The 15,636-nt window shown below is 46.1% G+C and overlaps 1 protein-coding gene and 1 long non-coding RNA gene across 2 annotated transcripts; both read right to left on the bottom strand.

Annotated features, from left to right (window-relative positions):
- Positions 1–4,950: 4,950 nt before the first annotated feature.
- On the bottom strand, positions 4,951–5,563 carry LOC125548487. The gene is made up of 2 exons (XR_007301103.1): positions 5,486–5,563; positions 4,951–5,408 (listed from the first exon to the last, which is right to left on the bottom strand). It is a non-coding gene; the product is annotated as an uncharacterized LOC125548487 (long non-coding RNA).
- Positions 5,564–6,898: 1,335 nt separating this feature from the next.
- Positions 6,899–7,899, bottom strand: LOC125546870 (protein MAIN-LIKE 2-like). Its single transcript, XM_048710974.1, has 3 exons — positions 7,674–7,899; positions 6,953–7,593; positions 6,899–6,902 (listed from the first exon to the last, which is right to left on the bottom strand). Exons 1-3 carry the CDS (start codon positions 7,740–7,742, stop codon positions 6,899–6,901), a joined length of 714 nt encoding a protein of 237 aa, XP_048566931.1. The 5' UTR covers positions 7,743–7,899.
- Between the last annotated feature and the right edge of the window lie 7,737 nt (positions 7,900–15,636).

Here is a 15,636-nt window from a genome sequence, read left to right as displayed (position 1 = left end):
AACAATGTGGGTGATCTCGACCAATATCATGTGCAAGAGACAATGGACCAATCCATCCCTTTTTCCCGTGCATATGCATCGGACTCGGATGACGATGGTCCCGATGAAGAAGTTGATGAGGAGGGGTTCACACCGAAGGAGGCCCAAGCATTCAAGAAGGTATTCGGGCGGGATCACAAGACACCATTGTTCAAGGATCTTAGTCTCGCGGATGAAGCCGTTGTGGATGGTGGCAAATGCATATCTCTTGGAGCTAGGCCAAGTTCTCACCGTGATTTGGAAGACGGCAAGAACGGGATATATCCCGGTTGTGAGTTTCAATCCTTCTTGGAATTGAAGATGTGGCTCGACAACTACTCGGTTATGCATTATCGTCCACATAAAGTGGCCAACTCGGACGTCAATGTGCGTTACACGGTCAAATGTGAAGTGCCAAGTTGTCCATGGATTGTGCGTGCAAGGCCATGGAAAGGAGGTCCCACTTGGCGCATAGTGAGTTGTCTACCAAATCACATGTGCCGGCACAAGAATGCGGACGGCAAGCTTGTGTACCAACAACACAGACAACTCACGTCTGAGTTCATCGCTTATAGGCTTTCCAACCAAATATCCACACTTCCAACAATGAGCATCAAGAGTGTCATTGACCTTGTGAAAGCCATCTTTCATTACAAGGTGAAGTACGGCAAGGCATGGAAGGCAAAGCAAGCCGCATTCAAGATGTTGTATGGCAATTGGGAGGAAGCATACAACCGACTCCCTAGGTTGTTGTTAGCTATGGCCACTACAAACCCAGGCATGGTTCACGTGGTTGAGCCTCATGGGCACCAAACATTGATTCACAACGGGAGGACCGTCCGAGTATTTGGCCGTGCATTTTGGGCCTTTGAGCAATGCATGAGGGCTTTTGAGCATTGTCGGCCCGTCATCGCCATTGATGGCACGTTCTTGACTGGACAATACAAGGGCACTTTATTGGTTGCAATAGCAAGTGATGCCAATAACCGGGTGTTGCCTTTGGCTTTCGCTTTGGTCGAGGTGGAGAACAATGATAACTGGGAGTGGTTCTTGCGTCAATTGAGAACAAGGGTATTACCGGCTGAAAGGGAAATTTGTGTCATATCGGATCGCCATCCAGGAATTCTCAGTGCGGTGGTGGTTGACATTCCCGGACATAGAAAGTTGCACCATCGATGGTGCATGAGGCACTTTTGTGCAAACTTCTATAGGGCATGTGGTATCAAGGAGTTGGCCGATGATCTTCAAGATTGTTGTCTCGCTTTCACCAACAAGCGGTTTGCCACATTGTTCAATGCATTGCTCAGACACAAGAAACTTGACCCCGGTGGTCATGAATTTCTCAGTAAGAACATTGTCGAAAGGAATATGTGGGCACGTGCTTTCGATGAAGATGGCCGGAGGTACGGTCAAATGACAAGCAATATGGCAGAATGCTTCAATAAGGTGCTCAAGGGTGTACGTGCATTACCTGTGACGGCAATAGTTCAATACACATTTGACAAGATGAATGGATACTTTTTGAAGTATTCAATGGAGACGGATAAGCAGATTGCTGGTGAGAACAAGGATAAGCACAAGTACTATTTCCCACCAAAGGTTGAAGAATGGTTGGACTTTCAATCACGAAAGGCAGACTCCCAAGAAGCTGTACTATATGACGACAACGAGTGGAAGTATGAGGTGAAAGAGCCTGGAGGAACCAGAAATGATGGCCACCAACACGGAGGCCGCGCTTTCAAGGTCTCCCTAACACGGTGTGATTGCAGCTGCATGAGGCCATCGTTGCTTCATCTCCCATGCTCGCACTTGTTAAATGCAGCCCGTGTTAGGAATGTGGACGTCAATCACCCTCTTACCGTGAGGGAGTCCGAGTTCTCAATCATGACGGTAAAGAATACATGGGCTCCCCGGTTTCAGCCATACTTGGACCAATCACAATGGCCGGAGTATCATGGAGTTCAACTATGGCCGGACCCAAAATTGAAGGTCGTTAGACGGGGAAGACGTAAGACAAAGTGTCTTAGAGGTGACATGGATGGATGGGGCCATGGTGGCGGTGGAGAATACGGCACCGGCCAATTCCAAGAGCCTCGTGAGCAATCCCGTTGTGGGGACTGCAGTCATGGGGGACACAACACAAGAACTTGTCCCAAATCAAGAAAAAGATCAAAGAAAAATGATGCAAGCACAAGCCAAGCAAATGATAGCCAACCAAGTCAACCAAGGAGTAGCCAACCAAGTCAAACAAGCCAACGAGGCACTAGGCAACAAAGAGGCCGTGGTGGTGGTAGAGGCCGTGGGGATGGTCTTGGCCGTGGTGAAGGCCTAGGCCGTGGTGATGGTCTAGGCCGTGGTGGTGGTGGTAGAGGCCGTGGTGAAGGCCTAGGACGTGGTGATGGTCTTGGCCGTGGTGAAGGCCTAGGTCATGGTGATGGTCTTGGCCGTGGTGGTGGCAGAGGCCGTGGTGGTGGTCTAGGCCATGGTGGCGGTAGAGGCCATGGTGGCGGTAGAGGCCGTGGTGGTGGTCTAGGCCGTGGTGGTGGTAGAGGCAGTGGTGGTGATCTTGGCCTTGGCGGTGGCCGTGGTGGAGGAATGTTCACTTGGCTCAATGGACCATTGCCGTATGTCACTTACTATGATCTTGTTCTTTTGGCTCAATGCTTGTGTTGTCATTTTGCATTGTGTGACTAACTATTATATTGACATTTTCATAGGTATGGAAACAATGAAGGGGGTGGAGGACACGGAGGCGAAAGGTGAGCTCCCTTGGTGGTCGGAGGAGGGAGAAGAAGAAGAAGAAGAAGAAGAAGAAGAGAGGAAGAAGAAGGGACAAGGACCATGACCTTTTCTATGAACCAAAATGTGTGCTACTATGTGATATGGGACGTAAATGACTATGTCTTTTTGGCTAAATGTTTGTGTATGACTATCTGATTGGACAACTCTATTGCTATGTGTGTATGAGTATGTGATTTGGACTACTACATGTGATTTGGATATGATTATGTGCCATCTATGTGAATCACAAAACATAAAAATCACTTTGTATATGAAAACAGCAGATAGTGCAGCGCCTAAGGCCGAGGCGCTGCACATTACAGTGCAGCGCCCCTCCCTTAGGCGCTGCAGACTGACTTAGCAAATTTTCGGGTGCAAAAGCTCCTGGAATGCTTCTGTTGCTCTCTGGACTGGGATGTCCAGCCGTGCAGCGCCTTAGGAAGAGGCGCCACACACACTTGTAAGGTGCAGCGCCTCACGCCTGGGCGCTGCACAGTACAGAGCAGCGCCTATCCCTTGGGCGTTGCACACTCACTTAGCATTTTTTTGGGCAGAAAACATACTGGAAGCTTCTGTTGCTCTCTGGACTGGGATGTCCAGAAGTGCAGCGCCTAAAGAGTAGGCGCTGCACTATGGTGTGTGGCGCCTCTCCCTTAGGCGCTGCACGGCTGGACATCTATTTGCTGCACTCACCCCCCTCCCACCCATCCCCACCCCACACATCCCCACCCCCACACAAACCCGAAGCTCAGTGCCTCCCCTCTGCCCTCCTCTCTCCCCTTCTCAAATCCTCCTCAGATCCGGAGTATTTGACCGTGGATTTCGAAGCCAAACCCTCCCTTGAGGTAATCTCCTCCGTTCCCCTCGTTTTCATCCATAGGAATTGTCACATTTGCTCAAATCTTGCTACTTTGGGGATTGGATTGGATTTGCAAATATTTGTTGAATGATGTTAAGTTTCTTTGCTAATTTGGGTTGGTTAGGCTTTCATGGTATGCTAGGGTTAGGGGTATGTGTGTTTGATGTTGGTGTTAGGGTTATGCTATGGTTAGGATTGTGTTATTGTTAAGTAGGGGTTAGGGTTAACCAAGAATTATCGGTTTTGTAGGCATGGCTTCATCCGGTTCCATGACGAGGCCACCGTGTGCTAACCAAGAAGACATGCCGAACAAGTGGGAGGATGCATCTTTGGACAAGGTGAAGGAGAAAGATGCCAACATCCCGCCATGTTGGTGTGGAGATGTTTGCAAGGTGAAGGTATCCACTGACCGAAATAAATCATGGACGGAAGGGCGGAGATATTTTGTATGCCCGAACTATGCTTATGATCGTGCACTTCCAACTAACGCCTATGACCAACCACCGGTAAGCTCAAGAAGTAAAATGTTACTATCAAATGTGTGTCAACACTAACAAAAATTTTGTATGCAGTCACCGCCTCCTCTATGCAAGTACTTCATGTGGATAGATCTTGAAGTGCCAGAAGATGTCAAAAAGGACCAATACCAAGATTGTCTTAGGCGGCAACGACGGTTCGAAGAATCATTTCGAAGAGGCTTGGAGGAAGAGCGTCGTCAGAAGGAGAGGATGGAGCGGAAGAAACGAGACGAGGAGAGGGCACGCCAAGCGAAACTTGCTCGTGAGGAGGAGAGGGCAAGAAAGCTTGCAAAGGCTCGCGAGGCGCAAGAGGAGGACTCGGCCCGTGACAAGAAGGGGAAATGGCCTCGCTCTACTCAGTAGGGACTTTGGTTCGGTGCACGAGTCGCAAACTTGTAAGGGCATGTAAGATGTTGGTGAACTATTTTCTAGGGCAAGCTACCATTTGTCATTTGTAATGAATGTGTCGTGAACCATGTCGTAGTTCGAATTGTCTTAAGTTATGAACTCGTCGGCATAAAAATTTTGTTTGTTCAAATTGTTGTGATGATGCAGTCATTGTAAGTATTATGATGTTCCGGTGAAATGAATGTGCTGTCAACTCTGTTTTTGCAGTAAGGTGCAGCGCCTAGGCTTTGGGCGCTACATTGTACAGTGCAGCGCCTGACTGTCAGGCGCTGCAGTGCTGTTAACTGCCAAACTGCAGAAACATATTTCATTTTGGCAAATACAAATATTGAATAATTCAACTGAACAAATACCACAATACCACAATACCACAAATACTGAACAATTCAACTGAACAAATACCACAATACCATAATAATTTGAACATCACATCTTTTAGGACAACACAAATACCACAATAGTAAGAGTTCACCAACATATAACATAACCAAACAAGTTCATCAACCTAACGAAACGGCTACAAGAGAGCACTTCCATAGTAACAAACACTAATGCCTTCTGCGCGTGTTCCTGGTGCCACGCCTGCAGGCAATCTTCTTCTTCCTGGATGGACGAGCCTCCTCTTCCTGCACTTCCTCCTCCGCCTCCGCCTCCGCCTCATGATCCAAGCTAGCCATCCGCGAGGTCCCTACGACCACCTTTGGGTTGCCTCTGTTGTCAAAGTCGTTGGGCGTGTACCGGCGTCTGGGCTGCCTAGGCTTGAACACATATGGGGACCGAAGTTGAGCGTCCGCCAAAGTCATGTCATCATCAAGCTCATCGCCCTATCACACAATCAAACAATATGGTGAAGACCGACGTCGTAATCAAGTGAGAATCACATCTAAAGGATTAGTCATACCTCTTGGGTGACCGCACCCTCATCATCCTGATAAGCATATGAGGAACTCACATCGTCCCTCTGATGGTGAGATGAGGGATCTGATGGTGTACCAGACCTAGAGGCAGATGGTTCATCAATTTCGAGATCACGGCAACCGAGAAGATTCGATAACCGCCTTAACTTCCTGGCCTGACGCTGTAACATGAACAAGTGTGGAAGATATGAAACTCCGCAACATAGACTACCTCTCATAGTGAATGCGATTTGTACCTTGAGGAATGCTCGTAGTGGACCATCATCATTGCCTTTTCCAACCGGTGTTTCCTCCAGAATAGACTGGCTCTCATCAGCTGCTTTCTTGATCTCGGTGCGTTGCGGATGAGAAAGAATGAACACGTTAGCCATTCAAACATGTGTAATACGGCCAACGGGAAAGTAAAGAAGAAACACTTTACCACATAGTTAATCGCCGGAACAGCAGGGACTCCGTGCCCTACCCTGACATCTCTGTTGTACTTCCCCTTTGATAGATCCTCAAAGTTTACGGGTTCTTCAAGAATATCCTCATTATATGCCGGCGGGCATATCTCAACTCGAGTATTTTCAAGAAGCCATCGTATGTAGTTATCAAAAGCAAGTGGACAATGCTCACGAAGCTTGGCGCGTGCACTGCTACAAGCTTCCTCCACACAAAGCTGGAAGCGGGTAACATACGAAGCATGATGCTTGTCCTAGTCCTTTATCTTCCGCTGCCTTCTCCTGTCCAACCTGCATGGTACAAAACCAAACATTAGCAAAATCAAGGAGTGACGATGCTTAGTCAATACGGTTCATGCTGTCTTACCTATGAAGTGCTTTGTCCGTATCCACCCATTCTGGTGGGTGAGGCTGGAACAGACCAAACTGACGAGACACGCGATGTGGCAAATGAAACTCAATAGCCCAGTTGCATATCAGTGGGCACCGCATACGCCAGAGATCCCTATCCCGCAAGCACATCGGGTTGATGGTAAACTCCGGGGTGTACCCAAGTCTGTCATCGGCGCCATATGGCTGCCATTCCACCTATGAAATAGGGCAACAATGCAAAATTGGTGAATTTTTTTTAGGCAAACATGAGAAATGACTGAAGTAATGACCTCGTTACCTGCTCAGGCGTAATCGTGTCCAACTCGGCAACGTACTTCTGGTACATGAGATTGACATCGTTCGTCATCTCGGAAACCACATCCCACTTGTAAGCCCAAGTGGGGCGCCGTAATTCGTCATCTTCATCTTCATACCAAGGATTAAACCTGACGCTCTTCGGGCGTCCAACAGGCAGACGCTCCCAGCTCCATACAGAAAGTAGAAGCATATTACCACCAATGCCTGCACTATCTGTGATCCTGCAACACGCATCGTCCAGCTGCATATGAAAGAAAAACAATGTTAACTTGATAGCAAGCTTGCATTGCTAATGAAGAAATGAGTTGATCACAAAACAGACCAACTACCTGTCGATACAAGTAGGCAAGAGTCGCTGAACCCCAGCTCCATTTGCTATCGAAGATGGTCAACGCCTTCAGCCACATCCATGGAGCGTTCTTGCCAGTGGAGTCAGGAAACAAAGTCCTCGACACAACATACCACATGTAGACACGAGCATGTGTCTGGATCACGTCATCAGTGGCATCCGGAGGGCATGTCGCAAAGTGAGTTTGAATCCACGTGAAAGCAGCTCCGGATGCTTTCCTTTCCTTCTTCTTCTTTTCTTCTCCCTCCTCTACATCAGCCTCAGCCTCGGTAGGAGCCATACTGATAAGAGTAATCATCTGCTCGCGCCACCCATCAGAATCGGTGCTCATACAGAGAGGCATCCCGTCAATAGCAAGACCGGTGATCAACGAGACATCCTCGAGCGTCACATTCATCTCCCCAGTCCGAAGATGGAAACTATGCGTCTCCGGCCTCCACCGATCAGCAAGAGCGGACACCAGTGGAGCGTTCAGATTCGGCGTGGACCGGCTGACCAACTGAATCCACAGGAGTAGTCCTGCCTGCTTGATGTACGGTGTGTACCTCTCATCGTAAGGCATGGCAGGACCAGAGACCCCGTGATACCGAATCTTCAAAGGTTCAAGCTTCTGCAAAAAACAAGTAATGAAAAATCTTAGGGCATGTAAATTTCAACTTAAGGCAAAATATTTAGATTACTCGTTATTACCATCTCCTTCTCGCGCATCATGAAGGCCCGGTGTTTCGTGTCGTAGACATCATCGAGAAGCCAAACCATCCTTACAAAGTTCAAACAATAAACATATATGAGTTCATCTCAAATATCGGTAAACACTCAACATTTCATATGTGTTCATCTAAACATCTCATATGTATTCATCTACAAGAATCTCAACATCTCCTTCTCACACAATGAATAAATGATTGTAAATTCTCATATATATATCTAGTATGTCATATGTGTTCAAGTAAATCAACATCTCATATTTCAAATAAACTCAACATTTAATATATATCTAAAAAAATTCAACATCTCACATATAGCTACAACACTCAACATCTCATAATTATCTACAAAACTAGGCATCTCATATATATCTAAAAAAAATTACAATCTAGGTTTCACTAACAAGAATCATATAGTGGGGGGGGGGGTCAAAGGTTCCACCTAATCTTGGGCAAACAAAGATCCAAACCAAGCAAATCAAAGGTTCCACCTAATCTTGGGCAAATCCCTAAAATTGCAACGCATTTACGGAGAAAAAGAAAGGGAACAGAGGAGTTTACCTAGTAGGAGGGATTGGAGATCGAATCCAGGCCTCAAAACTTCAGATCTGAGAGGGGTGTGGGGGGGGATCCGAAGGGAGCGCCGCTGCCGCCGCTCTCTGTAAACAGAGCAACTGCTCAGAGGGGGAAGAACTGCTGGGAGGGGCTGGCCCGATGCGGCTTAAGTCAATGTGCAGCGCCCAAGCCATAGGCGCTGCACATTACACAGTGTGGCGCCTATCCCTTGGGCGCTGCACTGCTGTCTGTGGGGCCGCAACCCAACCAGGGCTGCCACGCTGGCAGGAGGTGCGATGCCTAAGGCAGAGGCACTGCACAGTGGTGTGTGGCGCCTAGCTGTTGGGCTCCACACGAAAGGGTCAGCAGAGTGAAATTTTTTCGAGAGCAGATCATTTTGTGATTTGATTTCGCCCTGAGGTCAAATATATGATTTTTGCCAATTTTGACTGTCTCGGTGACTTGGCAACTCGACGACTTGATGTAGACGCGCAGATAGTTTTGGCGGATTTCTTGCACATAATACACGATTGTTTCGTGCCGGCTCTTTTCCTCCGGCACATCGCGAGCTTCTCGATCCATGAAGAAATCCCTTCAAGAACTCAACACCATCGTGCACAGCCCCACGGTGGGCGCCAACTGTCGTGGATTTGTCACGGCAGATGTTCTAGTGTGAGGACTTAGTTGCGAGGCCAACACATCTATGTGGTAGCTTAAGAGGGGTTGAGCGGGACAAGAGACGCGATGTTTTACCCAGGTTCGGCCCCTCACGGTGGAGGTAAAAGCCTACATCCTGCTTCATTGATATTGATGATGATGATCACAGTTACAATTGTGTTCTATCTCAAGAGCTATTGTCTAAACCTAACTTGTCCAACTTGTGGAACTTATGAATCTTGTCCCCTTCTGGGGAGCCATGTCCCTCCTTATATATGTTGAAGGGGCGGGTTACATGTGGAGTCCTATTAGGATTAGGACTAGTCTATCTTAATACAAACCGGATACAAGTCCGGGTCTTGACTCCTTGTAAGGAAAATATTCCTCACACCTTTTCTCTTAAACCGGCCCACCATTAGCATAAACCGGCCTTCTGGGCCTTGTCATCCGTCTGTCCCGCCCGCCGGGTTACCAGTGAGTCATAATGTTCAGGCGGGTTGCTTGTAAACCGCCAAGTTAGGGCGGGTCGCCAGTGAATCGCCAAGTCCCAGCCGGGTCTCAAGTAAACCGCCAAGTCCGGCCGGGTTATACTTCCGGCCGGTTTACGCTGCGGGGTATATCCCTGACAGTTAGCATATACTGTTTCTATGGTATATCCTTCTTCCTGTTGTAATGGACCGTGGCATCTTGCTCGGCCTCCTCCGTCGCAGGGAGCTCTGGTTGGCCGGTGTAGTGGTTCGGGTTGTCTTGCTGCGTCGGCCGTTGTCTCGGCTCAGCCCATATGTATGGAGCATGCTTCGTCCTCTGATGATCGGCCGTTGCCGCCGCCGTGCCCTGGCTGTCGGCAACTCGCCGCTGCTGCCCCAGGCCTCCTAATCTCCCTTAACCTTCTTTGCGGTGCTGGCGGGCCTGGTGAGGATCAGCCACAGCTTCGGCTCCGGCATCGCCCTGAGTCCGTCCAACCGGCCGTTCGCGGCCGACGGTGACTACGTCGAAGATGTTGTCGATTGGTTATGGGCTGCGCGGAAACCGGGTGTCCCGGCGGCCTGCGCTTGCTTATCCCCTTGGCGGGGCCATGGTCTCCGCTCGGACATATTAGGACGCCCTGTTCGGGGAGCATAGATCCTGCGGCAACAACCTCTACGACAATGACGATGGCATCACCACCGCCAGATAACGATCACTTGCCAGTGCGAGCGTTGTGACAGTGGCGAGGGCGGATGCTCCTGGTGCAGCAGACAACAGGTTGCTCTGTGGCGCCGACAAGGGGTTAGGTTGAAACGTCGGGGCGGAGGGGAGGCGGTGCAGCAGACAGTAGGATGGTCTCGAAGGCGTCCACACTGCGCAGGAGCGACTGGAGACGGAGTGGTCCGTTGTTAGCCAGGATCGGCTGTTGCTGATGATGATGCGGACATGTGGATGAGTACGTGGATCTCAACATGAAACGTCCATCACCAAGGCACGCCCTGGCGTTGCGCACTGCACTGCTATGTGATGTTGTTGAACATGAAGTGCACTCAAACCGCGATGCATGCCATCCGCATTGCATCCCCTTGCGTGGTCCGATGAGGTTTCGCGTACGTCCAGGTTCGTGTGATCATCTCTCTCTCTCTCTCTCCTGTTTTTTGTGCAGCTCAATAGTGAGGGAGATTTGCAAGTGGTCAAAATTCTGGTGCTATCATTGCTATACCTATACAACATGTACATATACATATACATATACAACATGTACACCTTGTCTCTTTTGTTAGCCACATTTCAGATTAAGCAACGCCGAGGACGGCTTTGTTTTCAAAAAGGGGAGGATGATGAGGACATGACTACCTTGGATACGACCAAAAATATTGCATACATGCATATTTGTCAGGTGATTTCTAATGCAAACTATTCAATAATCTATTTATGTTATCCAGAACAAAAATACTTCACACACTTTTATGTTTTGTCTAATTGCAGGTGTATGGGACATTTGTACAATCCACATATGAAGATAAGGGAAAAGGAGAAGTTTAGGTTGTGTTCGAAAAATCCTCTCACGTCACTTTTGGGCCAAGAGAAGATAGAGTCCAAGTCTCTCACGTTCTGGATTCAGATTCGGATTGCACAGACATACCTGACTCAAAACACCAACAACTTTTTCATACGGACTCTGAATTGGGTGATTCTTTTTTTGTTGGAAACTAGATTTCATGCTCTTTCCAACCCAATTGGATTCACCTTAAAATTTGTCCGGAGCGTTGAGTTACAGACGAAACAATCTGACGTTAAGCAGAATCCGAGTCAAACTACAAGCCCAAAGGTGTTGCATCACCTCCACTTGGGCCCATGAGCCTTGTACGACCTAGGGTTAGTTTTAGGCTGCCTTGGGACGTCCTCCCACCTCCTTGGCCGCCACCCTTTGCTCCTATATAAATAGATCCATCTAGTAGCTTTTTCCTTGGGATTTGTTTAGTTAAAAGTTAGCCATTGCAACTTCGTGTACTTCGTTTGTGTCCAACGACCAGACCAAGACCGCTTCCGGATCCCCACCATTATCAATACTTCATATATATTTGCGATATTCAGATTGCTTTATCATATTCTTGCTCGTTCTTCGATTGCTTGCAGGAATAGACCTTCGTGGTCAGGCTGACCGTGCTTCCAGCATCGTCAGTAACCTTAGGAGATTGGTTTAGCGGTTGCTAAGACGCAACGTCGTGCACGTTTGTAGTCGGATCGTCAAAGTCGTCTGCACCAAATCGATAGTTATCATCTCATTGAAAGATCGGGACCCTCGCCTCTATCAAGTGGTATCAGTTTTCAGGTAGCTCGGTGAGAATTTCCAGTTTTCCTAGATTAGATTTATTTTCTTATCTATTGTCCAAGAAAAAGCCACAAAAAAGAGTTAGATCTATTCATCCTTGGTCCAAGCCAGTCTGAGCCTTTGCAATTTTCTTTTCATTGCTTGCATAGTTGAATTATCGGTTGCATCGTCGTGTCGAGTTGCTGGTCTTAGTGTCTAGTTCGTTTAGAGTTTCGAGTTCTGTTCACATTAGTCACGCCACCGCTGCATCATTATCTTTTACGCTGTCCACCACCCATCCATCAATTTCCACCACGTGGTACCCACCATTCATTGTCATAATAATAGTTGAGATCGTTCACATCTTCGCTTGATCCAATCTGCATCTTATCTAGTTTGTTTTGGAAAGAGGGAGAAAAAAAGAGAGAAAAAACGAGAGAGAAAAAAAGAGAAAAAAAGTCAGAGAAAAAAAGGAGAGAAAGAAAAGAAAGTTTGAAAAAAAAGAGAGAAGAAAAAAAATCGGAACTTTTTAGACTCAATCTCGTAGTTGAATTCGGATTGGAATCTGTTTTATGCACTGTTCAGTAAAACAGGCATAACTTCCTCATACGAAGTCCGTTTTGCCTCCGCGAGTACTCAAACGAAAGCTAGCGACGAGCCGCATCTAAATAGTTGAAGAAGTTAGTTCAATATTTGGCACCTCAAAATCGGCTTCTAAATAGGTCTTTTTGCCCTCCGAAGTTCATGAACACAGCTTATTCCAGTTTTTCAGGCCAGTTTTCGAATTTTTTGACTCCTCATATCAACTCAGAATTGAGTGATTCCTTTTGTGTTTGAAAGCTTGAGTCAATACCATTCTTGAAAAAAAATCAAAAAAATCGGCACAAACTTTTTCAAAGAAAAGTTGGAGACAAAGTTGTTGATATATCCTGCTTGGCTGTTGTTTCACATCATTATCTTTACTGCCGTTGTGATCTTCACTTATATCTTGCTGTTCAGAGCTACTTAGTATCCTTCATTGATGCTAGTTGTGCTACGACGTGACCTCATTAGTGTTCTAGGCTCGCGTCTCTAGTTCGGTCTAGTCTAGGACCAGCACAGTACCGTCGTTGAGCGTTTATTCAACATTGCATCTCTGAATTGATTATTGCTAATCTTTTGCTACCATATATAGCCAACCCAGCTCCACATATTTCTACACCGTGTATACGTACGTTCCCCTGGCAATCGCTTTACACAATCTTCAGAGTTATTTGACACCGCTGGTTGCCTGTCACCACCTGCTGCTTGGTAAGAACGTGTAAGATATTGATATTTGCTTTACTGTGAGCGCTTTACCACCACACCCTAGTAGTTCATAGGAACATTATTCTTGAATTTTGTTTCTTGTTTCTACTAATCATGACAGGTTCCGAAGATAGAAGTTCTTGGACGACGGACACGTCTTCACCATCACGAGAGTTGGGACAACACACACAAGCACATGGTCAGGTTATCTTTTTACCGTCATTTGAGGGTAGATTTAATCCTACTACTTATCTAGCTTGGGAGCTTGAAGTAGAACAAGTTTTTAGTCACCATGACTTTTCTGAACTTGAGCGAGTGCGAGCAGCCACTAGAGCATTTACTGATTTTGCTTCTGTTTGGTGGAGTGTACATTGTAAGAAAAACATTGATAACCAACCCACAACTTGGAAAGTTTTGAAAGCTGTAGTGAGACAACAATTTTTCCCTCCTTATTATCATCGTGAATTGCTTCGCAAATTTGAATAATTTAAACAAGGCAACAACACTGTTCATGCTTACTACCAAGAGTTCAAATCTTATATGCATCATTGTGACATAGAAGAATCTGAGAATGATACAATGAATAGATTTTTTGGTGGTTTGAACCATGATATTCAGGCAAGATTTCAGTATATTCCTCGTTGCATTACTGGTATGTATGTCCGTGCTTGTACCTTTGAGAGACAGATACAGGAGGATGCATTAGGTGACTACAACAACTACTATTCCAGTTCATGCTCACCACCGCCGGTGGGTTCCTCCATCATTGCACCTCGGATTATGAGCGCGGAATCATCTCAAGGGTATGGTACATTGTCAACGTCCGTACCTACATCAGCTACATCTTTGCCATAAGGTAACAGTAAAGGTATTGATGATATAACTTCACATGAGAATGATGCATGCCTAGTTAACTTGAATGCGTCATGTATTGAGTTACCTGCTGATTTGAGCACACTACCTATTTTAGAGAATCTTTTTACTGTCATGAATGCGTCATGTGATCAAACAACTGAAATATCAACAATTTCGAGTGCACCCATTGAATTAACTGTTGATGCAAAATAACTAATGTTTAATCATTTTGATATGGCCTCCAATCTTGGTGATGATTCTGTGTCCAATAACTTATTACATGTTTGCTTATTTAAGCATGTTGTAGCATGTAGATTTGATGCAAGTAAGGTTTATTCACCAAAGTTGGGATGGTTTAATGATAAACATTGCGAATCTTTTGAAATGAATAAGAGCTTCACTTATATGTGCAAACTGAGTTCTAATATTTTCATGCCTTCTACTTCTTGTGATAATTTTTTGGCTTTAGTTTTTATGAACTATGAAAGTTACTCATGTATACATGTGTCATACGTGCAAAAATCAAGGGAAGTTAAACTGGATGACATATACATATACAACATGTACACCTTGTCTCTTTTGTTAGCCACATTTCAGATTAAGCAACGCCGAGGACGGCTTTGTTTTCAAAAAGGGGAGGATGATGAGGACATGACTACCTTGGATACGACCAAAAATATTGCATACATGCATATTTGTCAGGTGATTTCTAATGCAAACTATTCAATAATCTATTTATGTTATCCAGAACAAAAATACTTCACACACTTTTGTGTTTTGTCTAATTGCAGGTGTATGAGACATTTGTACAATCCACACATGAAGATAAGGGAAAAGGATAAGTTTAGGTTGTGTTCAAAAAGTCCTCTCACGTCACTTTTGGGCCAAGAGAAGATAGAGTCCAAGTCTCTCACGTTCTGGATTCAGATTCGGACTGCACAGACATACCTGACTCAAAATGCCAACAACTTTTTCATACGGACTCCGAATTGGGTGATTCTTTTTTTGTTGGAAACTAGATTTCGTGCTCTTTCCAACCCAATTGGATTCAGCTTCAAATTCGTCCGGGGCGTTGAGTTACAGACAAAATAATCTGACGTTGCAGCAGAATCCGAGTCAAACTATAAGTCCAAAGGTGTTGCATCACCTCCACTTGGGCCCATGAGCCTTGTACGACCTAGGGTTGGTTTTAGGCTGCCTTGGGACGTCCTCCCACCTCCTTGGCCTCCACCCCTTGCTCCTATATAAGTAGATCCATCTAGTAGCTTTTTCCTTGGGATTTGTTTAGTTAAAAGTTAGCCATTGCAACTTCGTGTGCTTCGTTTGTGTCCAACGACCAGACCAAGACCGCTTCCAGATCCCCACCATTATCAATACTTCATATATATTTGCGATATTCAGATTGCTTTATCATATTCTTGCTCGTTCTTCGATTGCTTGCAGGAATAGACCTTCGTGGTCAGGCTGACCGTGCTTCCAGCATCGTCAGTAACCTCAGGAGATTGGTTTAGCGGTTGCTAAGGCGCAACGTCGTGCACGTTTGTAGTCGGATCGTCAAAGTCGTCTCCACCAAATCGATAGTTATCATCTCATCGAAAGATCGGGACCCTCGCCTCTATCATAATCCATATAGGGATTGCTTCTGTCGATTATTTGAAGCCTTTTCTTGTAGACTAAAGGTTCAGAGATGGCCACTAACTGATTGGTGTTATTTAGCTTCAGGTTCATTTTTGTGCTCTTAAAGTATAGTATCCCTTCCATCATTGCTGCAAACATTTACTATCTGTCCTTGGTGCAGGAATTTGCAACC

This window comes from Triticum urartu, chromosome 3 (genome assembly GCF_003073215.2).
Source record: "Triticum urartu cultivar G1812 chromosome 3, Tu2.1, whole genome shotgun sequence".
NCBI lineage: Eukaryota > Viridiplantae > Streptophyta > Magnoliopsida > Poales > Poaceae > Triticum > Triticum urartu.
This window is presented reverse-complemented; position numbering and strand designations above follow the sequence as displayed.